The sequence below is a fragment of the Musca autumnalis genome, unplaced genomic scaffold, assembly GCF_047663935.1.
Source record: "Musca autumnalis isolate F117 unplaced genomic scaffold, ASM4766393v1 scaffold_4, whole genome shotgun sequence".
NCBI lineage: Eukaryota > Metazoa > Arthropoda > Insecta > Diptera > Muscidae > Musca > Musca autumnalis.
In genome coordinates, this window is record NW_027411977.1 from 71,187,498 (window position 1) to 71,213,120 (window position 25,623).

Consider the following 25,623-nt stretch of genomic DNA (forward strand, 5'->3'; position numbering starts at 1 on the left):
TGTCTGAAACCTCTTTTGGTACTGAACTGTTCGGAGAAGTTCTTTCCAATTTTAACTGAGGACCTAGTATCAGTTAAAGTCATCTTACAAAGCCTAATGAGCTTTGCGGGGATACCAAATTCAGACAATGCGTGGAATACCTTTGATCGGATGGGACTGTCGAATGCTGCTTTATAATCGACAAAAAGGTGATATGTGTCGATCTGCATCTCTTGGGTTTTCTCCAGGATTTGCAAAAGGGTAAATATCTGGTCAATGGTGGACTTGCCAGGTCTAAGGCCACATTGGTATGGTTCAATTAGTTCGTTGACCATTGGCTTTAGTCGTTCGCACAATATACCTGACACTATCTTATAGGCAGTAGGGAGAAGACTTATGCCCCTATAGTTGTAGCATACAGTCTTATCTCCTTTCTTGTGGACGGGACACAGGATGCTCAGGTTACAATTGTCGGGTACGCGTTCTTCCTGCCAGATGGTGCTAACTAGCTGATGCATACACCTTATAAGCGCGTCGCTCCGGTTTTAAACAGCTCGGCTGGTAAGCCATCAACTCCTGCTGCCTTATTATTCTTTAGCCGGTTGATTGCTGTTTTTACCTCATTTTGGCCGGGCGCTATACATTCTATACCATCTTCTGGGATTGGATCTGTGGTATCATCGTCTTCGCTACTATTGGATACCAGCAGATTGGAGAAATGTTCCTCCCATATCCTGGGCACGCTATCTTTATCTGTTACCAGATTACCTTGCTAGTCTCTACAGGAGGATGTGCCTGTACCAAAGCCATCTGTTTGATGTTTCACTCTTTGGTAAAATTTTCTGACTTCATTCTGGCTCCTGTACATCACCTTGTTTTTTTACACTCCCGCTTTTCCATTTCTCTCTTTTTCTTGCCGAAAAGACGTTTCTCTTCTCTCCCGAAATCTCTCTCGTGCGCTACGCGTTGCTGCTGATTGTAAAGTAGTTCTATATGCCGCATTTTTCTCTTCGGTAGCAGCACGACACACCTGATCATACCATGAATTCCTTTGTGGAGGTCTCTGGTATCAAAGCATGGATTTTGCGGCTGTTTGCATTGAGTGAGCAATATTTTGAGATTGTGTTGTTATGTTATATGGACAAGGAGTGCTCTCATTAAGCAATTGGGCTAGTTGAGTGGAATATGCTGTGGCTATATGTTGTGTTTGCAGCCTATCGATGTCCAACTTCTGTCTGTTCGTGCTTTATTTGCAACGTTTAATCTGGTACGTACCTTTGCTGCAATCAATGTTTGCGCCTCGGAACGAACCGGTCAGGACCGTTCCTTGGTATCTTCCATCCCCTACGTCACCGCTATATTCAGAAATATTAAAATTATTAAACATACATATATACAACAACACTATTGTTTATTTTATATTATTTTTCCTTCTCATCTTCTTTTCCATTTTACCAACAGATAAGAGAAGTATTACCTGTGGACTATTCAACATTGGCAAATTACTTACAAAAGATTAAATATCCAAATACAATAACATCAGTAAAACCATTGGCGTTGTTTGAATTTATGCCACCAAACTACAGTGAATTTTACTATTATACCGGAACTCTGTTGGCAGCACCCTGTACTAGACGTGTCCTATGGATGGATTTTTTAATGCCAATATATTTAACCTCCTCCATGGTAAATTGATTTCTTTGACAAATAAACACGTACTTGGATTTCAAATAAACCCATTTAATTCAATCTTTCGCATAGAGTCAACATTTCAAAGCCCTAAAGGCATTTAATGGCTCCAGGAAAACTTATAACCATGAAAGACGACGACAAGTGCACCCTAGCAACCAAATTTATTACGTAAGTGAAATGGTTTCAATCAATAGTATTGCACTTGTTGATGCTTGGGATGGTGACGTTAAACTGATTTACTGTTCTGTTCGACTGCTATTATTTTGTATTTTCATTCAAAACATTTCCAACTGAAAAACAATGTTAAACATTATTTTGTAATTAATTGTATACTTATTGCAATTTTATAGTCTCCTTTATAGTTTATTTAAATGTTTTTCTATGTAAGTGATGCATAAATAAATTGTTTTAAAGCCTATTCCCGCTTGTTCAATAAATGATAATTGCCTGCTTTTATTCTATGGCTTCCGTTAATGGCAGCAAGTTGGTAACCTGGTAACCTACACTTGGCAATATGTATAGAGGGTCCAAAATTTTAATATTTACCCAGCAGAAATAATCATTACAAAACTCCCTACTAACCCACTGTTTTAACAAAGGCATGTCGCGATGGATGAAAGATACCAAGGAACGGTCCTGACTGGCTTTAACATAGCGAAGTCCAGGATTTATCTTTGTCCTTCTTTCTATGAAAAAACAAAAGAAAAGAAAAACAAATCCCTTAAAAGTTGACGACCCCCTCAAACGTTTTAAGGACCATGATCTGCGAATCTGCTCCCGGAATGTTCGCACTCTTAATAGAGAAGGTTCAAAAGGCCAACATTATTGCCATACAGGAAATACGATGGAATGGGAAAGGCGTCACAACAATACCTAAAGGTGACGCACTGTATTATAGTTGCCATGACATAAAGCATGAGTTTGGTTGCGGATTTGTAGTTGGTCGGAGGTTAAAACACCTGGTCTCTAGCTTCACACCAGTGAATGAAAGACTTGCTACAATTCGAATAAAAGCAAAATTCTGCAACATCAGCTTTATTTGCGCTCATGCTACCGCTGAATACCAGGACGAACAGACCAAAGATATATTTTACAAGCGCTTAGGAGAAACATATGACCGTTTTCCTGCACATGACATTAAAATTATTCTAGCCGATTTTAATGCCAAAATTGGAAAGGAAAATATCTTTGTCCCAACAGTCGGAAAATTCAGTCCCCACAGTGAAACATCTGACAGTGGTATGAGGCTGATAGACTTCGCAGCGGCAAAAAACATGGTAGTAAGCAGCACCAGATTTCAACATCTCGACATCCATAAGAGCACCTGGCTGTCTCCAGATCAGAAAACAAGAAATCAAATTGATCACGTTGTGATAGATGGAAGACATTCATCGAGCGTGTTGGATGTGCGTTCGTTCCGAGGAGCAAACATAGACTAGGACCACTACCTTGTTGCAGCAAAGGTACGCACCCGGTTAAACGTAGCAAACAAAGTACGAATAGACACAACACGAAAGTTAGACATCGGTAAGCTGCAATCACAACAGATTGCCACAGCATATTCCACTCAACTAGCCAATTGCTTAATCAAAGCACTCCTCATCCCGATAACATATCAGAGCAATGACAAAGTATTGCCCACTCCATGGAAACAGCTGCAAAATCCATAATTGGATACCAGAGACCTCCACAGAGGAATTCATGGTATGACCCGGAGTGTCGTGCTGCTACCGAAGAGAAAAATGCGGCATATAGAGCATGGATAGGCAATGTGCGCTTACTGAGAGCAAGTGAGCGAAAACTTCAATGTAAAATGCATTGAAATTTATGCTCACTCGCTCTTAGTAAGCGCACATTGCCTATCCATGATATAGAGCTACTTTACAATCCGTAGCAACGCGTAGCACGCGAGAGAGATATCGGGCGAAAGGAGAGAGGAGAAACGTCTTTTCCGCAGGAAAAAGGGAGAGATGGAAAAGCGGGAGTTTAAAAAAATCGAGATGTACAGGAACCAGAATGAAGTCCGAAAATTCTACCAAAGTGTGAAGCATCAAACTGATAGCTTTGGTACAGGCACATCCTCCTGTAGAGACCAGCAAGGTAATTTGGTAACTGATACATATAATGTACTCAGGATATGGAAAGAACATTTTTCAAAATTGTTGGTATCCAATAGCAGCGAAGACGACGAAGATACCACAGTCCCAATCCCAGAAGATGGTATTGGATGTATACCGCCCAGCCAAGATGAGGTAAAGACAGCAATAAATCGGCTGAAGAATAATAAGGCAGCAGGAGCCGATGGCTTACCAGCGGAGCTGTTTAAAACCGGAGGCGACACGCTGATAAGGTGTATGCATCAGCTAGTTAGCACCATCTGACAGGAAGAACGAGTACCTTACGATTGGAACCTGAGTATCCTGTGTCCCGTCCACAAGAAAGGAGATACGACTGTATGCTCTAACTATAGGGGCATAAGTCTTCTCCCTATTGCCTACAAGATAGTGTCAGGTATATTATGCGAACGACTAAAGCCCATGGTCAATGAAATAATTTGGCATTACCAATGCCGCTTTAGACCTGGCAAGTCCACCATTGACCAGATATTTACCCTGCGGCAAATCCTGGAGAAGACCCAAGAGATGCAGATCGACACCCACCACCTTTTAGTCGATTATAAAGCTGCCTTTGACAGCCCGCTACGTTCAAAGGTATTCCAAGCCATGTCTGAATTTGGTATCCCCGCAAAGCTCATTCGGCTTTGTAAAATAACTTTAACTGACACGAGGTCCTCAGTTAAAATAGAAAAGAACCTTTCCGAAGAGTTTTGTACCAAAAGAGGTTTCAGGCAAGGAGACAGCCTTTCGTGTGATCTTTTCAACATCCTGCTAGAAAAGGTTATACGAGAGGCAAACGTCAAAAGAAGTGGCACAATCTAAACCAATAGCCACATGTTACTTGATTATGCTGATGATATAGACATCATGGGACGATCAGTAAAAGAAGTAACTGATACCTTTATGAAGGTCGAAGGAGAATCTGCTAAAGTAGGTCTGGCGGTAAACGGTGAAAAGACCAAGTTGATGGTGTCGACGCGCAATGCGTCCATTGAGATCGGACCAACTGTGGAAGTTGGTTCCTATAATTTTGAGGTAGTAAAAGACTTCGTCTACCTCGCCACCTCCGTAAACACAACAAACGACATCAGTTTTGAAATAAAAAGAAGAGAAGTATTGGCCAACAGTTGCTACTTTGGTTTAAGTAAGCAGTTTAAAAACAAAGCCACATCTCGTCAAACAAAAATAACGCTGTACAAAACACTGATACTACCCGTGCTGATGTATGGCTCCAAAGTCTGGGTACTTGCGCAAGCAGACATGGCAGTGCTTGCTGTGTTTGAGAGAAAAATTCTACGAAAGATCTACGGACCAATCTGCGTTGACGGTGAATATCGACGTCACATGAACCACGTGCTGTATCTGCTATACAACGACATGAATATAGTTAAACGTATCGAGATACAGCGATTGCGTTGGCTAGGCCATACCATAAGAATGGGCGAAGATGAACCCGCTAAAAAGGCGTATAAATACGATCCGCTTGGCGGTGCACGCTGAATTGGCAGGCCGAGGAATAGATGGCGGAAACAAGTTGATGAGGAGATGAAAAGGCGCGGTATTCTAGAGTGCGAAGCAACAAATAGAGAGAATTGGAGATCTTTTTTCGGTTCGGCCTATGGAACAAATATTCTGTAATGGGCCAGCTATGTAAGTAAGTATGTCGGAACCAGGCAAGTCTTGTTGCAGTGTTAACCGGTCACTGGTCTATTGGTAACCATGCAAAGTACCTACATCCACCCAACAGCAGTACCAGCCGCAGCCTTTAACACCGCGTATTGCTGTTCCAGTTCCTGAGAATGTAACATTCCAGCAGTTTAACTGCGATGACCTTCTTGGCAAGAAGGACGAGAATGTGAATTTTATGAGTCGTGGAAGTGTAATGGTCGCACTGATTCAGGAAACACATGCAGTCTTCGGAGTTGTGAGGATACAACGTTCTTCGCTTGGGTCGTCTCGTACGAGTGTGTGATGGACTTACATTCTTATTGCACCAGTCTGTCCAGTACAGACCTATCTCGCTTGATCTCGACTCTAGTGACCCTTATTTGGATTATATGGGGGTAGCCATGAAGTGTAGAACCGCCGAGATAGAACTGCAGAATATGTATATAAAGCCGATTAATAGTTGTGACCCGCGTTATTCACCTGACATCAGTCCTCTTTTGGAAGGTGATAACCGGCTGGTCCGAGGGGATTTCAATGCGCATCATAAACTATGGCATTCAACCGTGGGGAATGACCAGAGTGGCATAGAACTGGCTGAGCAAATAGATGGCTCCACATGCTGCACCGTGAATGAGGACACGTTCAACAGTTTTAGAGGAGAATGCAATAGTGTCTGGTCTGACAAATGACGTGGGTTGACAACCCGTCATATCCCTTATGTAGAGATGGACAGTGGGTAAATACCCAATGGGTAAATACCCGGTAAATTTGGTAAATACCCATTTGTGGGTATTTATTTGGGTATTTATTATATTGAATCGCTAATACAACATCTTAGACCCTATTTCTGGGTTTAGGTTATGAAATCGATTCAAAATGGATAGTTTTACAATACTTTAAACAAGTGGGTATATACTTGGGTAAATACCCGAGTATTTACCCAAGTGTTGGGTAAAAACTCATTAACGGCCGAACCACTTGACGTAGGCTGACAAAATTTGGCTCAAATCTTACTTATATCAAGAGAATATCTAGCATTGAAAATTTGGTCTCTGCGTCCATGTTTTGATATAGCCCCCATATAACCGTACCTCCCGATTTAAGGTATTTTTTGTCTATTTGCCCCATTGTACAATCATAGTGACTGAAATGTCTCAATACGTAGAAAATATCCTTGCAAAATTTTGTCAAATAGGTCCACGTTTTCTAATAGCCCCCATATAAGGGTACCCGATTTTGAGTATTTACCCAAATGTTGGCTGACAAAACTAGGTATAAATCTTTCTTATGTCAAAAGAACTTCTGTTACTGAACATGGGTCTCTGGGTCCATGTTTTGATATAGCCCCCGTATATCCGTACCTCCCGATTTAAGGTACTTTTTACTTATTAGCCTCATTGTACAATCATATTGGCTGAAATTTGGCACAGCGAGTTCTCAAAATGTAGAAAATATCCTTGCAAAAATCTGTCAACATAGGTCCACGATTTCTTGTAGCCCCCCTATAAAGGTACCCTGATTTTGAGTATTTACCCAAATGTTGGGGAAAAACTCTTTAACTGCCGAACCATTTGACGTAGGCTGACAAAATTTGGCTCAAATCTTTCCTATGTCAACAGAACTTCTGGTACTGAACATGGTGTCCCTGGGTCCATGTTTTGATATAGCCCCCATATATCCGTACCACCCGATTTAAGGTATTTTTTACCTATTAGCCTCATTGTACAATCATATTGGCTGAAATTTGGCATAGTGAGTTCTCAATATGTAGAAAATATCCCTGCAAAAATTTTTCAACATGGGTCCACGTTTTCTAATAGCCCCAATATAGGGGTACCCCGATTTCGAGTATTTGCCCAAATGGTGGGTAAAAACTCTTTAACTGCCGAACCACTTGACGTAGGCTGACAAAACTAAGCATAAATCTTTCTTATGTCAAAAGAACTTCTGGTACTGAACATGGTGTCTCTGGGTCCATGTTTTGATATAGCCCCCATATATCCGTACCACCCGATTTAAGGTATTTTTTACCTATTAGCCTCATTGTACAATCATATTGGTTTAAATTTGGCACAGTGAGTTCTCAATATGTAGAAAATATCCTTGCAAAAATCTGTCAACATAGCTCCAAATCAGGGTACCTTTATATGGGGGCTACAAGAAAACTTGGAGCTATGTTGACAGATTTTTGCAAGGATATTTTCTACATATTGAGAACTCACTGTGCCAAATTTAAACCAATATGATTGTACAATGAGGCTAATAGGTAAAAATACCTTAAATCGGGAGGTACGGATATATGGGGGCTATATCAAAACATGGACCCAGAGACCCCATGTTCAGTAGCAGAAGTTCTTTTGACATAAGAAAGATTTGTGCCTAGTTTTGTCAGCCTACGTCAAGTGGTTCGGCAGATAAAGAGTTTTTACCCAACATTTGTGTAAATACTCGAAATCGGGGTACCCCTATATGGGGGCTATTAGAAAACGTGGACCTATGTTGACAAGTTTCTGCAAGGATATTTTCTACATATTGAGAACTCACTATGCCAAATTTTAGCCAATATGATTGTACAATGAGGCTTATAGGTAAAATATACCTTACATCGGGAGGTACGGATATATGGGGGCTATATCAAAACATGGACCCAGAGACCCTATGTTCAGTACCAGAAGTTCTTCTGACATCAGAAAGATTTATGCCAAGTTTTGTCAGCCTACGTCAAATGGTTCGGCAGTTAAAGAGTTTTTACCCAACATTTGAGTAAATACTCGAAATCAGGGTATCTTTATATGGGGGCTACAAGAAAACGTGGAGCTACGTTGACAGATTTTTACAAGGATATTTTCTACATATTGAGAACTCACTGTGCCAAACTTAAGTCAATATGATTGTTCAATGAGGCTAATAGGTAAAAAATACCTTAAATCGGGAGGTACGGATATATGGGGGCTATATCAAAACATGGACCCAGGGACCCCATGTTCAGTACCAGAAGTTGTTTGACATAAGAAGGATTTATGCCAAGTTTTGTCAGTCAACGTCAAGTGGTTCGGCAGTTAAAGAGTTTTTACCCAACATTTGGGTAAATACTCGAAATTGGGGTACCCCTATATGGGGGCTATTAGAAAACGTGGACCCATGTTGAAAAATTTTTGCAAAGGATATTTTCTACATATTGAGAATCCACTGTGCCAAATTTCAGCCAATATGATTGTACAATGAGGCTAATAAGTAAAAAATACCTTAAATCGGGAGGTACGGATATATGGGGGCTATATCAAAACATGGACCCAGAGACCCCATGTTCAGTAGCAGAAGTTCTTTTGACATAAGAAAGATTTATGCCTAGTTTTGTCAGCCTACGTCTAGTGGTTCGGCAGTTAAAGAGTTTTTACCCAACACTTGGGTAAATACTCGGGTATTTACCCACTTGTTTAAAGTATTGTAAAACTATCCATTTGGAATCGATTTCATAACCTAAACCCAGAAATAGGGTCTAAGATGTTGTTTTAGCGATTTTATATAGTAAATACCCAAATAAATACCCAGAAATGAGTATTTACCCGGTATTTATCAACCGTGTGGGTATTTACCGGGTATTTACCCTCTATTCATGGCAGCTATAATACAGGGCGTCACCTTTAGGTGTTGTTGTGACGCCTTTCCCAATTCATCATATTTCCTGTATGGCAGTAATATCGGCCTTGTACTTTTCAAGTACATCTGCCAATGCGTAAACTGCACCTTCTCTATAAAGTGTGCGAACATTCCAGGTGCAGATTCGCAGATCATGGTCCTTAAAACGTTTGCGGGGGTCGTCGACTTTTGAGGTATTTGTTTTTCTTTTGTTTTTTCATAGTAGGCTGCTTTTTCTAGGGGTGGGTTACTAACTCGGCGCCGTATTAGCCGACCGAAATATTGAGCCCACAACAGCCAAAACCACGCCTCACAAGAGTGCGGATTGGGAAAGTCTTTGCAAAAACCGCTACACTGCAAGGTAAAAGAGGTCCGGAATAAGTATTTGATTGAAATCAAAACGTGTCTACCCAATAAATCTTGAGGAAATATATAATCCAAAGTTCTGTTAGAAGAATGCTCACTAGGGCGACCAAAAAAAAACAATTTTTTTTATTTCCTGCACAAACCATCCCCCATCATTATTGTGGCTAAAAACGATTTCTACAAAAAATTTTGAAAATCGGATCGGATTTTGATATAGCTATACCCAAAATCGGCCAAATTGGCATATTGGAGCTATGCCAAAATCTGATCCGATTTTCAAAATTGTTTGTAGAAATCGTTTTTTAGCCACCTATGGTATAACAAAATTCCTCAGTTATTTGCCGCAGATGTTATAGCCTTTATCAAGGATTCTGCTTAGGTTACCGTAAAACCGTGAGTGGGATTTTCTTTATTAAAAAAATAAAAACACTTTTATTCTTTTTAAATAATTTGAGTTGTTTTATTGCTATGAATATTCCTTTTTCTTAATCATCTTATGTTATATAATGTCAGAAAATCAATTATTTTTTGTATATATTTGTATTTTTATTTTGATCTTTTTTCTTAATGTTTTTTTTTTTTTGTTTTTGTGTTATTATCAATTATATAATATTTTTTTTTAATTTCCTTCATCAAACATACTTATGTTGTACTGAATATGTAAGTATGTATAGAATAATATTTTATTAATAATGTGGGATTTTAAATATTATTGTATTTTTTGTATGAATATGCCTTAATTTTATATCTACAAAATATAGATATATAAAAAGAAGAACAACATATTTAATTTTTTTGAAAATAAAATTTTATATTTATTTGTTTTGTAAAATATTTATGTTTTTTTCTGGTGTGGGTATGTGTGTGTTTTATTCTTAGGTGTTTATGTTTTAGTACCATTCTACAATTGTTATATTTATATTATATAAGTATATATGTATTAAGGTAATTATAATAGTTGAATACATATCAATTGTTACAGTTCTGTATATAATAAATACACTTCTATATAAATGTAATACTAATTTAAATATTGTTGTTGTTGTTTTCGTTTAGTGTGTACAAGTTTAGTTAAATGTTTCTTTCTAATCATTTTGTTTTGTTTGTTTTTGAGTTTCCTTCTTTGTGGACATTTAAATGTGTGTGTTCACAGAGTTGAGTATGAGTTTTTTTTCTTTTATTTTTGGGGATTTTATTTTTTTGCACGATTTTTCATTTCATTTATTTATAACATACATATTAGTTAAATTTTATTAATAACATCTACAGGTCTCCACTTATTTTTAAAATCATCTTGTTTCTTATTTTGCATAAAAAAATATTTCAGTATATATCTTAAATCTAAAAATATCTATGTGTAAGGTGATTCTTTTTATTTTACATTGAAAAACACTATACAATTTGTAAAAAAAAAACTTTTTTTATTATTCTTTGTAATAATATTTATGTACATAAATCAGAAAATTAAGAAATTTTATTTAAAAGTTTAAATATATTACTTTTCTCATTAAACACTGTGCTACAATAAAAATAGTTTTCTTCTTATAGAATGTATATTGAAGTGCCTAATATTCCAATTTTTAATTAAATCATAATGCGTCGAGAGAGAAAAGTCTCTCTCGCCAATTTATGATTAGCACAAAACATTAGAGTTGGGCAATCTTGTTCAATTGAACGATCCGGATCACTATCTCGTTCAATGAACACCGGTAATTTCTTTGACAAAACTGCGTATACTTAATTTCACACGTTGCTTTTTATGATGTTACTCATTCGTTGTTGATATAGATCGTGCAATTGAACGAGATTGCCCAACTCTACAAAACACAAATTATTATACGTACGATTCCTTTGATATGAGAGAAACCATTAACCATCCGTCCCAAATCAATATTTTCAATGGACTAAATCTATAAACCCGACTCATTCCGAAATGCTAAGATGAAATATTCGAAGCTTATAAATTTTCTCCCTTTGATCGCTAAGTCTGATATATAGATAAGTTCTACAGGGCTGAAAATACTCAAAAAATGTAAGCCAACATCACGCTGGCATATCCCCTGCCACCGTTGAAAATGTGAGTGAATATTAATTTAAAATTAGTGAGTATTAATTGCATAACCGAAATTTTCAGAAAATCTGGCTAGCATTTACTGACTTGTTTCATATAGACTAACATATGCTAATGATGTGGTTTTAAGACTTTTGCCGCTAAATATAGAACGCATAACATGGATAATGTATTTGTGTTCTCCACATAACGTGGATAAGGTATTTACGTTATCCACACAACGTGGATAAGGTATTTACTTTGTACACATAACGTGGATAATGTATTTACGTTGTACACATAACGTGGATAATTTACTTACGTTATACACATAATACCCCGGTTACACTATACCGGATTAACCCAGTGGGTTTGGGTTTCAAATGTCAATTCCATAGTGCAAACGTAAAATAAATCCTCATGAAGGGGGTTAACCCGGCAAAAACTTTAGTGTAACCTACTATAACGTGGATAAAGTATTTACGTTCTCCACATAACGTGGATAAGGTATTTACGTTCTCCACATAACGTGGATAAGGTATTTCCTTCCACATAACTTGGATAAGGTATTTACGTTATCCACGTAACGCGGATAAGGTATTTACATTATCCACGAAACGAAGATAAGGCATTTACATTATCCACGAAACGAGGATAAGGCATTTACGTTATCCACATAACGTGGATAAGGTATTTACGCTATCCACATAAAGTGGATAAGGTATTTACGTTATCCACATATCGTGGATAAGGTATTTACCTTATCCACGTAACGTGGATAAGCATTTACGTTATCCACATTACGTGAATAAGGTCTTTACGTTATCCATGTAACGTGGATAAGTTATTTACGTTATCCACTTAACGTGGATAAGGTATTTACATTATCCATATAACATGGAAAACGTATTTACGTTATTCGCATAACGTGGATAAGGCATTTACGTTACCCACATAACGTGGATAATGTATTTACGTTATCCACATAACGTGGATAAGGTATATAGGTACTCCACATAACGTGGATAAGGTATTTAAGTTCTCCACATAACGTGGATAAGGTATTACGTGCATAATGCATTTACGTTATCCACATAACGTGGATAAGGCATTTACGTTATCCACATAACGTGAATAAGGTATTTACGTTATTCACGTAACGTGGATAAGGCATTTACGTTATCCACATAACTTGAATAAGGTATTTACGTTATTCACGTAACGTGGATAAGGCATTTACGTTATCCACATAACTTGAATAAGGTCTTTACGTTATCCACGTAACGTGGATAAGGTATTTACATTATCCACATAACGTGGATAAGGTATTTACGTTATCCTCATAACGTGGATAAGGTATTAACGTTATCCTCATAACGTGGATAAGGCATTTACTTTATCCAAATAACGTGGATAAGGTATTACGTACATAAGTTATTTAGGTTCTCCACATAACGTGGATAAGGTATTTAGGTTATCCACATAACGTGGATAAGGTATTTACGTTCTCCACATAACGTGGATAAGGTATTGCGTGCATAAGGTATTTACGTTATCCACATAACGTGGATAAGGTATTTACGATATTAACGTAACGTGGATAATGCATTTACGTTATCCACATAACGTGGATAAGGTATTTACGTTATCCATATAACGTGGATAAGAAATTTACGTTATCCACCATAACGCGGATAAGGTATTTACGTTATCCACACAGCGTGGATAAGGTATTTACGTTATCCACATAACATGGCTAAGGTATTTACGTTATGCACATAACGTAGATAAAGTATTTACCTTATCCGCATAACGTGGATAAAGTATTTACGTTATCTACATTACGTGGATAAGATATTTACACTATCGACCATAACGCGGATAAGGTATTTGCGTTATCCACATAACATTGATAAGGTATTTACGTTATCCACATAACGTGGATAAGGTATTTATGTTATCCACACAAAAAATCCACCACAGACAACAACGTGCACGGAAATTATTACTATTGGGACTCAGACCAATTATGAATTTTTGGAAGAAAAGAAAATTTCCACTTCGAGGAGGGCCCCGGGCCGCGGAGCCGCTTCCTCCTACTTCCCTGACCACAGGTCAACGTAGAAGCGATGAAGTACATAAATGAACTTTAGGTGCTGCACCAGTATCATATCTCAATGAGTCCTTGTCGTCGCCGTTCTCTTTCGTTAGAGTACGAGATACCTCAGATTGTCTTACAGCTTCTAATGTACCATTTCCGACTATCTTCCAACGCTAACTTGTAGCTCGGAGAGTTGTGACGAATTCAATGCATTTCGAATACATCGCACGTAAAGTTTAGGTGGTTTGCTGGCATTGCCGTTGCGCTAATGTATTCAATGCAGATTTAAAACGCCAGAACTTGGCGAGGATGATAGACGTGTACGTACAATAGTGCCCCGTTGTTTTGGTTCTCAAAAAGCGCTATGTAAATCACGATTTTGTAACGATGATATTCCCGTCCTACGAAATATGTCTGGCCACCTCTCATAATCATATTAATATCTAATCTTCTGTGCCTATGATCACAGATCCTACCGATTGGTACATCACCCTAATATATACGAACATCGAAACCTTAACCTCAAGGTATACCTTTTACAGTTACACTTTTTACCTCAAGGACAACGAAGATGGGCATAACGAAATGTTCTAGTCATCGCATTACGGACGGACATGCTTTGCCTACACAAACTAGAGTAGTTTTGGCTCGGCTACGTTCTGGTTGATGGAGTCGGTTTTATTCATATTAGACAAGCGTAGCAAAACCTCCGCCCCACAGTGGTTCAGAAATCGATTTTCCTTTGTTGCCACCGATTGTAAATTTCTATATGGGATTCGATAGTAAACATATTGAAACTAAGGAAAACAAAAAATAGGTCAAAATATTGGAAGGTGTGGGCGTGGCGTGCTCCTAAAGACGAAAAATGTTTCCCAATTTTGGAAAATACGTAATTTTTGCAAATTTCCAGAGAAAAATATATGTAGCTATGTACATATTTCTCAGAAACTACAACAAATATTGTTTTCATTGTTTTTTTTTTTTTTTCTTTTTTGTTAAGTAGGTAGGATTGTTGCCTTTAAGAGTCGTTTTAATAAATTACCGTAGCGTTTTTACAAGAAGTGAGCTATTCTATTTTTCCTCAGGTACTAGAACGGCTTGAAACAAACTTCCGTTTTCCAGAATGATGCGCGAGAGTGTCCTCTTTCAGCCCATATATACTTTTGTACCCGTCCCGTTCCGTAACTTTAACACTTTTTTAAATACATGGGTAAAAATGTGTGTTTTCCATACCGTTTTCCATATAAATTATAGCTTTTTCACACAAGTGGGCATTTTTTAACCTATAAGTTTTTATAAGAGTTTTATGAAAAGTCAAGGATTTCTTTTTCAATTTTGAAAAAAAAAATTAAATTTTTGTTGAAAAAAAAATTTGGAGAAATTTTAATTTCTGAAAAAAAATTATTTTTTTGTATTTTTATGGTTTATTTATTGGGGTTTGACCTTTTAGTTACAACATATGAAAAAATCAAAAAAAAATATAAAAAACACCCGAAATGGCTGAAATTTGGTACTAAATCTTCGCTGGGAGTATAATGGCGAGGCGAGTCATGTCGCATCGTCTATCGTCTCTGTGACAAAATTTAAAAAATGCACTACGTACAGCGATAGAAAATAATCGTCGATAACAAGTTATTTTTATTTTTTTTTTATTTTTTTTTTATTCGTTAGTAAAAATGTACGGCGACAGCTAATTTGTTGTCGCCGGAAAATGAACATTTCGGCAACAAAATTTGACGACGTCAGGCGATATTGCCATACGGAATCGAAAAATTGCATTTCGCAACGCGACACGACTCGCCTCGCTGTACGGAATCGGCCCATAAAACATTCCCCCAGAATTTTGTCGGTATGGTCCACGCCTTCATATAGCAGCCATAGAACGGTACCACCCGATTTTCGGTATTTTGAAGGTTTTAGCTTCATTATCACACCGAAATGGCTGAAATTTGGTACTTAGTCTTCGTCGGAGATATTAAACGTTCTTCCAGAATTTTGTCGGTATGGTCCACGACTTCATATAGTAGCCATAGAACGGTACCACCAGATTTTCTGTATTTTGAAGGTTTTAGCTTCATTATCACACCGAAAAGGCTGAAATTTGGTACTTAGTCTTCGTCGAGGGTATAAAAGTTTCTTCCAGAATTTTCTCGGTATAGGTGCTTGTCTTCATATTGCCCTTAAAGAACGACACATCCTGATTTTCCGAAAATCCGCCACTGAATTGGCTGAACATTTTATTTAGTCTACGTTGGAGGTAAAACTCTTTCCGACTGAAATTCGTCGGTATAGGTCCACGTTTCGATATAGTCCCCATAGAACGGTACCTTCCGATTTTCGTAATTCTGAGGGTTGTGACGTCAATATTCCACTGAGTGTACCCCGATTCATATTAGCCCAATAATATGGGACCTACAGTTTATCGCCGAGTCCGAACGGCGTGTCTTACGACACCACTTTTATAGAGAAGTTTTACATGGCTGAAATACTCAGGAAATGTCGCCAACATTACTGAGGGGTATTTTGCCACCGTTGAAAATTTTGATGTTGCATCGCCGGGGAATCGAACACACGACCTTCTGTGTGCAAGGCGGGTGTGCATACCATTGCACCACGGTGGCACCCGGACATAATATACATATTATACATAATATACATATTTTATAATTTAATAAAAATAAAAAATTGACACACGACAACAAAATGAAATTGTCTTTAGTATGGTCGTTAATGACAAATAGCAAGACAATGCCTGTAAAGCATTTGTCAACGAAATAACAGTTATTTTGTCTTCCAAGTAGTCATCGACGACAGCTTCGCTTACCATGTCGCCCATGTTGTCGTGCATGAATACTGGGACACTTGTGTGAAAAAGTCGTCAACGATTCCAAAGGGCTGTCTGCAAAGAGTCGTTAACAAAATGGAAATGTCGTGCACGAGTCATCAATGTTGTCTTGAAGACACTTTCTATTGGGGATGGTTTTAGACCACAAGTATGTTTGAACGAAATGTGTTTCAGACTATTTGGAGTTGATTTAGCAATGTCCGTCCGTCTGTCTGGCTGGTGCGCACGATAACTCTCGAATGGACCAACCGATTAGGTCCAAAATTTGGCTATCGTAATATTTTGCCCAAACTTAGTTTAAGTTCGGAAATGGGTTATATCGGTCCACTCCTTCCGGTACCTCTCCCACAAAAGTTCGAAAATTTTCGGAAAATTTGTGCGCACGATAACTCTTGAAGGGAGTAACCAATTTGGCCCATACTTTGTACATCGTGAAATTTCTAACAGACCAATATGGACTCAATCGGTCCACTCCTTCGGGTACCTCCCACACAAAATTTCGGAAAAGTTCAGTTTAGGACCTGCTCTCGACTCGCTTTGATTTTTGTTGTAACAACTTGTATTCACTGTCCGCCATACGACGGTGCAAGTTTCATCAAGGGCAAGTCCATACTTCCTGAGCAAATAGCCTGAAAGGGGCAGAACAACCCCTATGACACCGTGTGTAGTGGTTGGAGCGCAAGATAAATTTCGAACGGATCTGCCAATTCGGTCCAAAATTTGGCCTTCGTAATATTTTGTCCAAACATTGTTTAAGTTCGAAGATAAACCATATCGGTCCACTCCTTCAGGCACCTCCCTTACAAAAGTTCAAAAATGTTCGGAAAAATTGTGCGCACGATAACTCTTAAAGGGAGTGACCGATGTAATCCATACTCTGCACATCCTATATCTACCAGACATAGATCAGGTTCAAATATGGACTATATTTGTCTACTCCCACACAAAATTTCGGATAAGTTCACTTTAAGACCTGCTCTCGAATCACTTTGATTTTTGTTGAAGCGATTTGCATTCGCTACCTCCATTACGACGGTAAAAGTTATTTCAGGGGCAAGTCCATATTTCTTGGGAAAACAGCCCGAAAAGTTGTAAAAAAATTCTATGCCACGATAACTCTCGAACTGTTCAACCGATTTGGTCCAACAGTTGGTCTTCGTCATATTATATCCAAATTTAGTTTCATGGGGCAATACCGGTCCACAACTTCCGGTACTTCTCCCCAATATTTAAAAAATTTCACTAAAATGCTAGGACGATATCACTTGAATGGGGCAACCAATTTGGTCCAAATATTTTGTCAAAATTTAGTTTAACTTCTAAAATGGCCCATATCGGTCCTCCCTAAGGGTACCTCCCCCACAAAGGTTCAACATTTGTGTCTTAGTGCAGTTAATTCCTAATCCACAGTTTTGTCGGCAAGTTCAAATGTCCAAAAAGGGCCACAAAATTCTGAAAAGACCTTAAATACTTTCGATCTGTTCGTAGGTGAAAGTTTCACTTCACATTGGCTGAGGGTATATATCTGTCGGCAAAGCCGACTGACACTTTTTTACTGTTTCTAATTGTTTTATAATGTATTTTTCTTGTTTTCTTCGCAAATGTCAGTTGGCATAACAGTACTAAAGAAATGTCAATTGTACGTGTTTACGTGTTTTCCAAAATGGGGAAAAATTGTGCTCTTTAGGATCACACCACGCCCACAACTTCCAATATTTTGACCTACTTTTGTGATTTCCTTAGTTTCAATATGTCCATATTTACATTAGGCAATTTTCCTTGGGGCAATAGTCAGTTTGATGGATAGAGATGAGGCAAATGGTAACCCTTTGCCTCTCAACACCATCTCACACCTACAAGCTGACAATTGCCGCAAGGAAAATTGCCTAACGTAAATATGGACTATGATTACTATCAAATTAAATTTAAACATTATGCCTGTCTGCGTACTCGATAATTTGTAATAATTATTACTAATGTTTCTAAAACTGACAGTTGTATAAAGAAAAAGTTGCTGAAAAATGTGTTTCAGCAACATTTAGTAAGTACGAGGACAAACCTATTAACAATCGGTTACGACAAAAAATGGGGTTTGGCCAGAAAAAATCTAGTTCTGAACCATTGTACTACGTTCCGTATTGGGCGTAGCGGTTTAAATTCCTATAGGGGCAAAGATTGGTGACACTGTGTAAAACGACACACTGTGTACATATATTAAAATACCCTGCAAAGCTATTCAGCTAACTTCAATAGTTTTGTGGCTACAACCTTTTAATGCCACCACATTACTAGACCTGGTGAAAGGTCCATATTAAGAAAAAAAGGAACACACAAATATATTAGACGCTGTTACAACACTAACAGGTAGTCAAAATTGAGAAGAAATATATGGTAACGGTTGGCAACACATTCTCAAAACGGCCTAAGAAACAAATGTTCCATCTTGAGCCCCTGTAGGTATGTAAGGATAAATCACACAAAGCAATATCCGAATTACAGATTTCATCGTTTGAAAAACCTTAAATATGTTAAATTCCCAAGCAACACTGTGATAATTATTGTTACCAATTCATAGTTCAATATCAAATAAAAAAATATTGGCGTATTTGTTGTTATATAAACTACTTTGTTTTTAAGTTTTATTTATTTATTTTGTTTGTTTGTTATGTGTATACATATAGTTGAAGAAATTTAAATTGAGTGGGAAAGGGATAAGTAAAAGTAAATTACAAATAAACTATGTGGGATGGGTAAGGAGAAGGGAAATAATAATACATCTAAATAATTGTGTGTTTTGTTATAATTACATTGGTATGACTAAATATGTTTGTATAATGTAGTGATTATAATTGTTTTTCAGTTTTTTCTTTTTCTTTTAATTTTATACAACGGGAGATTAATAAAAATTGGGTGTATGTGTGTGTGTGAAGCGCCTTATATGTTTTGAAAAGAAAACGTGTATACTATTTTTTATGATTAGTTTGTTTGTTGTTTATGACGACAAATGCCTATGTCTCACAATTTACTTAAACTAAAAACTTAACACAAATTCTATTTTCAATTTAAATTTATTTCTTAAATATTAAAATGAACATTTATTTACTTATGCTATTGTGTGTGTTTATTAGCATTTTGTTTTTGTTGTTTTTCTTTCTTTTGTTTTTATTGTATAGCTAAGATTATTATTGTTATTATCCTAGATTGTATTCAATTAAGTATTTAAGCTTATAATTATTATGGTTACCTTTTTGTTGCTGTTGTGGTTTTGTTGTTAATAGTTAATACATATGATGTCCTTTAATACATTAGCTCTTTTTGAGAGAGAGATAGAGAATTCCTATAGATAATATTAAGTGTATTTTGTATGAGTCATGGTATTTATATTACTTAGGTTTATGTTTATTTGTGTTGTGTGTGTGTGTTTTCCTTTTCATTTTTGTAAAAAAATAATAAAGACAAGTGCCAGCCAAGTAATAGTATCTTATTGATAATATAAAGTTTTTCTTGTTTAATATTAATATTAATTGTTCTGTTTTTCTATATATCTTTTTTTCTTTCAATTATTTTTTTTTTTTTTTTCAATTTTTAGGGCACTCGGTAAATCCGAGCATTGTCTATCAAAAATATTTTACATTTTCTCTCATTTTCTTTCATTTTGTTTTCTTAAATAGGTGGCGAAACAAATCAAATAAAACAAAACAAATCTATAAACAAAAAAATACTCTAGCATAAACATAAATAAAAATAATGAACATTATTGGGGGTTTTGGGGTTTGGGTTGTTCGATTCGATTCGTTCGATTTCATCACCAACGCCAACTTGAAAATCCTGCTGCACCTGATGATGTTGATGATGAAGCTAATGGTGATGATATCCTCCATAGGGTATGTAACCACCATAATACATCATATTGCTTAGCAGATAATGGTTCAACGCAATTGATTTCTGTAAAAGAAATTGTATGAAAATTTAGTTCAAACAATTTGAATTGATTTGTAATTTTGCATTTAAAAATGGTTTTGCAATTAGTTTTTTTTTTAATGAAATCTATTTGTAAAACCTTCACTTCACGGGGTGAAAGTTATACATATTACAATACTTGTCTGTGCTTGAAATTCTAATGGCCTGTTTCTCTAAGACGATTCGAATTTAAATTCGTTCAAATTACTGCCAAACTCCTGTTGTTGTAGAAAATATTTGAATGAAAACAAATATAAATCCAATATTTGTCAAAAAGCAGAAGTCTTAGAGAAACAGACCATAAGAGACCATTTACTCATGGAGTTCGGAATATGTTATCCGTGGATTTGAAGTACATGGGTGCTACCAGGGTGCAATGATGATTAACATTTCCGTCTCTTCATTACGCACTGAGTACCGGTGTTCAGTGTTTCTAGGCGTGACAATTAAACATTTTCAATGGTGGTTAAAACAAACCGTTAGCGGGATGTTGGTCTACATTTACTAAGTATTTCAGCTTAGAACAACTTATCTATAAACACTATGTTTTGATGGGACCTCTGCACCATTTTCGAATTTAGTTAAGCCAAACTACTCTGGTTTGTCGTGGCAGCTGACGTTCTTCAGCTACGATTGATGGGGTCGATGTTCTCCGAGGACAGCAATCACACAATAGTTGTTTATGGAATCTGCGACTACATCTGTGTGATTAATCTTAAAACCTGCTTTATTGTTGTTGTAACAGTGTTTATTACTATGTTTCTATGTTCGTTCTTCTGTTCAATCTGGTTCTGGGTCCATCTCCCGTTCCAGTAAAGTGGCTGCTTCGATGGGATGTAGCTACAGATCCACTGGAGTTAGATGAGCAGGTTTGGTGGGGCAGTTGAAAAGGTGTTTTGTTTCGTGCGGGCCCATGCCGCATACTAGGCAGATGTCTTGCACGGCGCGATCGATTTCCGCCCAATAAGACTGCAATATCCCGAGCGTAGTGAGGCCAAAACGTATCTGGTTTGTCGTGGCAGCTGACGCTCCTCAGCTGCGATAGAAGACTTGATTTGCCTGTTGATCTACGGATTCTCTCCTGTATCGTTGGACCTCTCCCTCTAGAGCGTGGATATCCTTCCTGATGTGTCGGGTCTTCCTACCAGATGGTGATTGGGATGGCTCTCACGGTAACACCCAAGCAAGTACTGTAACGAAAGCGTCTCATTGTGTTGCTGTACTGGAAGAATATTTGCCTCATCAAACCTAAAACAAAAACCTGCTTGATAGGCTTGTTGATCTAGAGGGTTCTCTCTTGTAACGTTTGGCCCCACTTTCTAGATCATGAAGATCCCTTACTTGTCTTGGTGAGGGAATCCTATCCATCATGTGGTGATTAGGATGGCTCTCACGATAACACCCGAGTAAGTACTGCAACGAAAGCATGCCATTGTATTGCTTTACTGGAAGAATCTTTGCCTCCTCATGTAATTGCAGTTCTCAGGACAGCGTCCTGGCAGGTTTGAATATTTTTCCATGGGGTTGCACTTATATTCGTTGACCACACTGGCACAACTACTAGGTACTTGAGGACCGTGTTCTTACATCTCACCTTGGCGTAGATGTGGCTTACGCGAACGACGTCATCATACTGAATCTTGGAGTAATTAGTGGTCGGAATTCTGTTACCATCGACATGGACATTCATCTCAGTGCTCATAAACGCAGTACATGAGGTGATCAGAGTGGCGTATAGCGTAGCGGATATTTGAATAATCGCCACCAAACTTTTATAAATGACATTAGGGAGGGTACCCGACGCCAAATCGTAAAATCACCCGCATACAGGAGGTAAAACTGTTCGGGAAATATCACCCCAGATTGTGTAACTCCCTGTTTTAATCTACGGTGGTTGGACTTCTTGTTCCAAAATTTCAATCACAACTGGAGTTCATACATATAATTGATTATTCTGTTTCTGATTTCCAAGTACGTACAACGTTTAAAACTTTACCAGAGGGTAGTCTGCTCGATGTCCTCAAAAAGTGTAGAGCATTTGACAGTACTGAAGTGGCACCAACACTGTCTAATCGCACGGCTTATTTTCTTGGGTTCTCGACTGATATGTGTGAAGATGACGTGCGCCGCTGTTGTAGTGCTATTCTGTTTACGAAACCCATGCTGATGAACGACATTTGGATAGGTGTTTCTGATGCTAGGAAGGAGTAAAGCCTTAAGAGTCTTTACTACTGACGACAAAAACGAAATTGGACTGTTGTACGATTCGCCATTGCTGGTTTACTTGCCTGGCTTCAGCAGCAGTACGAATGGATCAGTACGATTTGGAGGACTAACGACAGGTTGAAAGCTTTGGAGTGATACTCAACTCCCTTCATTACCACGGATATTCTGTCAGGAACCAACGCTTTCGATGATTTAGCCTTCCTAACGGCATTTGCAACATTATCCATTGTAATTTGTGATTCTTCCGCGGTATGAAGAGATCCCATGCGACATAGTACTCTTATCTTCGCACTGTCACTCCCTCGTTGCTCGACAAATTTTCGATTAAAATAACTTGACGTTCTATCTTTCAACTTCCCGGGTTCGAGAGTGACTTAACCGTTGTCCATAATTTTATTATTCAGGCTCCAATTTTCTAGCCACGCTTTCGCTTACGCTTACACTCACCAATCAACCTGTCAACTTGCAGTGTCAGCTCCCTGACTCTGGGGTTGTTGTTGTTGTTGGAACAGTGTTTGTTATTATGTTTGTATGTTCGTTCTTCTGTTCAATCTGGCTCTGGGTCTATCTCCAGTTCCAGGAAAGTGGCTGCTTCGATGGGATGTAACCACAGATCCACTGGAGTTAGATGAGTAGGTTTGGCTGGGCAGTTGAAAAGGTGTTTTGTGTCGTGCGGGCCCATGCCACATACTGGGCAGATGTCTTGCACGGCGCGGTGGATTTCCGCCCAATAATAATCCCGAGCGTAGTTGATACAAAACTACTCTAGTTTGTCGTGGCAGCTGACGCTCCTTAGCTGCTATAGATGGGGGATGTATTTCGAGGACTTTATTCACACTATAATTGCTTAAGCCTTGGCAACTGCATCCGTGTAAATACTATTTAAACCTGCTTGATATGCTTGTTGATCTAGGGCTTCTCTCCTGTATCGTTGGACCTCTCCCTCTAGAGCATGGATATCCTTCCTGATCTGCCTGAATGTGTCGGGCCTACCCACAAGATGGTAATTGGGATGGCTCACTTGGTAACATCCAAGCAGGTACTGCAATGATAGCATCTCATTGTGTTGCTTTACTGAAAGATTCTTTGCCTTCTCATGTAGATGGTCCACTGAAGATTTGAGGAGGCACCCTGTTGCTGTTCTCAGGGCGGCATTCTGACAAGTTTGAATCTTTTTCCAATTCGTATCACTTAATCTCGGGGACCAGACTGGCGCCGCATAGCTTACCACAGAACGACGTATCGCGTTATATGTGGTCAACAAGGTTTCTTTATCTGCACCCCAAGTGCTACCGGCTAGGGACTTGAGGACCTTGTTCCTACTTTTCAATTTGCTGTGGCGTGCGCGCACGATGTGAAAGTAGTGTCGAATGTGACCCCTAAAATTTTGGGGCAGTTTGTGGTCGGAATTCTGCAATCACCCGCATACGTTACGATCTCGATGCCGAACATCATAAGTTTTGACAATTTTCTGAAGTGGTGAATTTTCTGAAACTAGACCAATTAGTCCCGGGACACGAAATTCTGAGTTTTTATACCCTCAGCCTTTAGGCTAAGGAGGGTATATAAACTTTGATACGATGAAAATGTGCCTCATCGAAATAATGGTTTTAGACCCCAAGTATGTTTGGACGAAATGTGTTTCAGACAATTTGGAGTCGATCTAGCCATGTCCGTCCGTCTGTCTGTCTGTCTGTCCTGCTGGCTGGAGCGCACGATAACTCTCGAACGGATGAACCGATTCGGTTCAAATTTTGGCTTTCGTAATATTTTGCCCAAACTTAGTTTAAGTTCGAAGATGGGCTATATCGGTCCACTCCTTCCGGTACCTCCTCCACAAAAGTTCGAAAATGTTCGGAAAATTTGTGCGCCCGATAACTATTGAAATGAGTAACCGATTTGGTTCATACTTTGCCCATCGTGAAATATGTACCAGACTTAGATGAGGTTCCAATATGGACTCAATAGGTCTACTCCTTCGGGTACCTCCCACACAAAATTTCGGATAAGTTCAGTTTAGGACCTGCTCTCGAATCGCTTTTAGCAACTTGTATTCACTGTCCCCCATACGACGGTACAAGTTTCATCAGGGGCAAGTCCAAACTTCCTGAGAAAATAGCCTGAAAGTTTCACAAAACCCCTATGACACCGTGTGATGTGGTTGGAGCGCAAGATAACTCTCCAACGGATCTGCTGATTGGGTCCAAAATTTGGCCTTCGTAATATATCGTCCAAACATAGTTTAAGTTCGAAGATAAGCCATATCGGTCCACTCATTCAAGAACCTCCCCCACAAAAGTTCAAAAATGTTTGGAAAAATTTTTCGTACGGTAACTCTTGAAGGGAGTGGCCGAATTAGTCCATACCTTACACATCTTAATATATCTACCGGATATAGATCAGGTTCAAATATGGACTATATTTGTCCACTTCATCCAGTACCTCCCAAACAAAATTTCGGATAAGTTCACTTTAAGACCTGCTATCGAATCACTTTTATTTTTGTTGAAGCCACTTGCATTCGCTGCCTCAATTATGATGGTAAAAGTTTTTTCAGGGGCAAAACCACACTTCTTAAGCAGACAGCCCGAAGGGAGTAAAACCCCCCTATGGCACCATATGTAGTGGCTGGAGATCGACTTCCATAATGTTCAATGTTGATCCATTCCTTTAAGTAATTCCCCGTAAAACTTCTGCTCTTTAATCTAATCAACATTTTTGTCGGTTCGTACGTTCAAAATTTTTTTCAATATACAGAGGCTGAGGGTATATCTCTGTCGGCCAAGCCGACTGATACTTTTTTTACTTGTTCTTTTTTTTTTTTTTTTGGAAAAACGCATAATTTCTAGAAAATAGTGTGCACGGTTTAATTTTTCGTCATCTTTGCTTTGGTGCAATATTCGTATGAAGCAGACAGACCATTTTTATTACATTTTTTTTTTTTTTTTTTGAATTTCATGTCAAAATTTCAGTGAAATTA

General features: G+C 38.2%; 1 protein-coding gene across 40 annotated transcripts in view; it reads right to left on the reverse strand.

The window, feature by feature from the left end:
• Window positions 1-19,890: 19,890 nt before the first annotated feature.
• The window catches only part of Gug (arginine-glutamic acid dipeptide repeats grunge), a 143,079-nt gene continuing 137,346 nt past the window's right edge, over window positions 19,891-25,623 (reverse strand). For all 40 annotated transcript variants that reach the window (XR_012412744.1, XR_012412750.1, XR_012412747.1 and 37 more), the window contains one exon: window positions 19,891-20,402. Coding sequence is in view for 9 of the 40 variants with exons in the window: in XM_073984952.1 (XP_073841053.1) it covers window positions 20,316-20,402 (87 nt within the window). In the remaining 31 variants the exon portion in view is untranslated. The remainder of the gene's footprint in view (window positions 20,403-25,623) is intronic.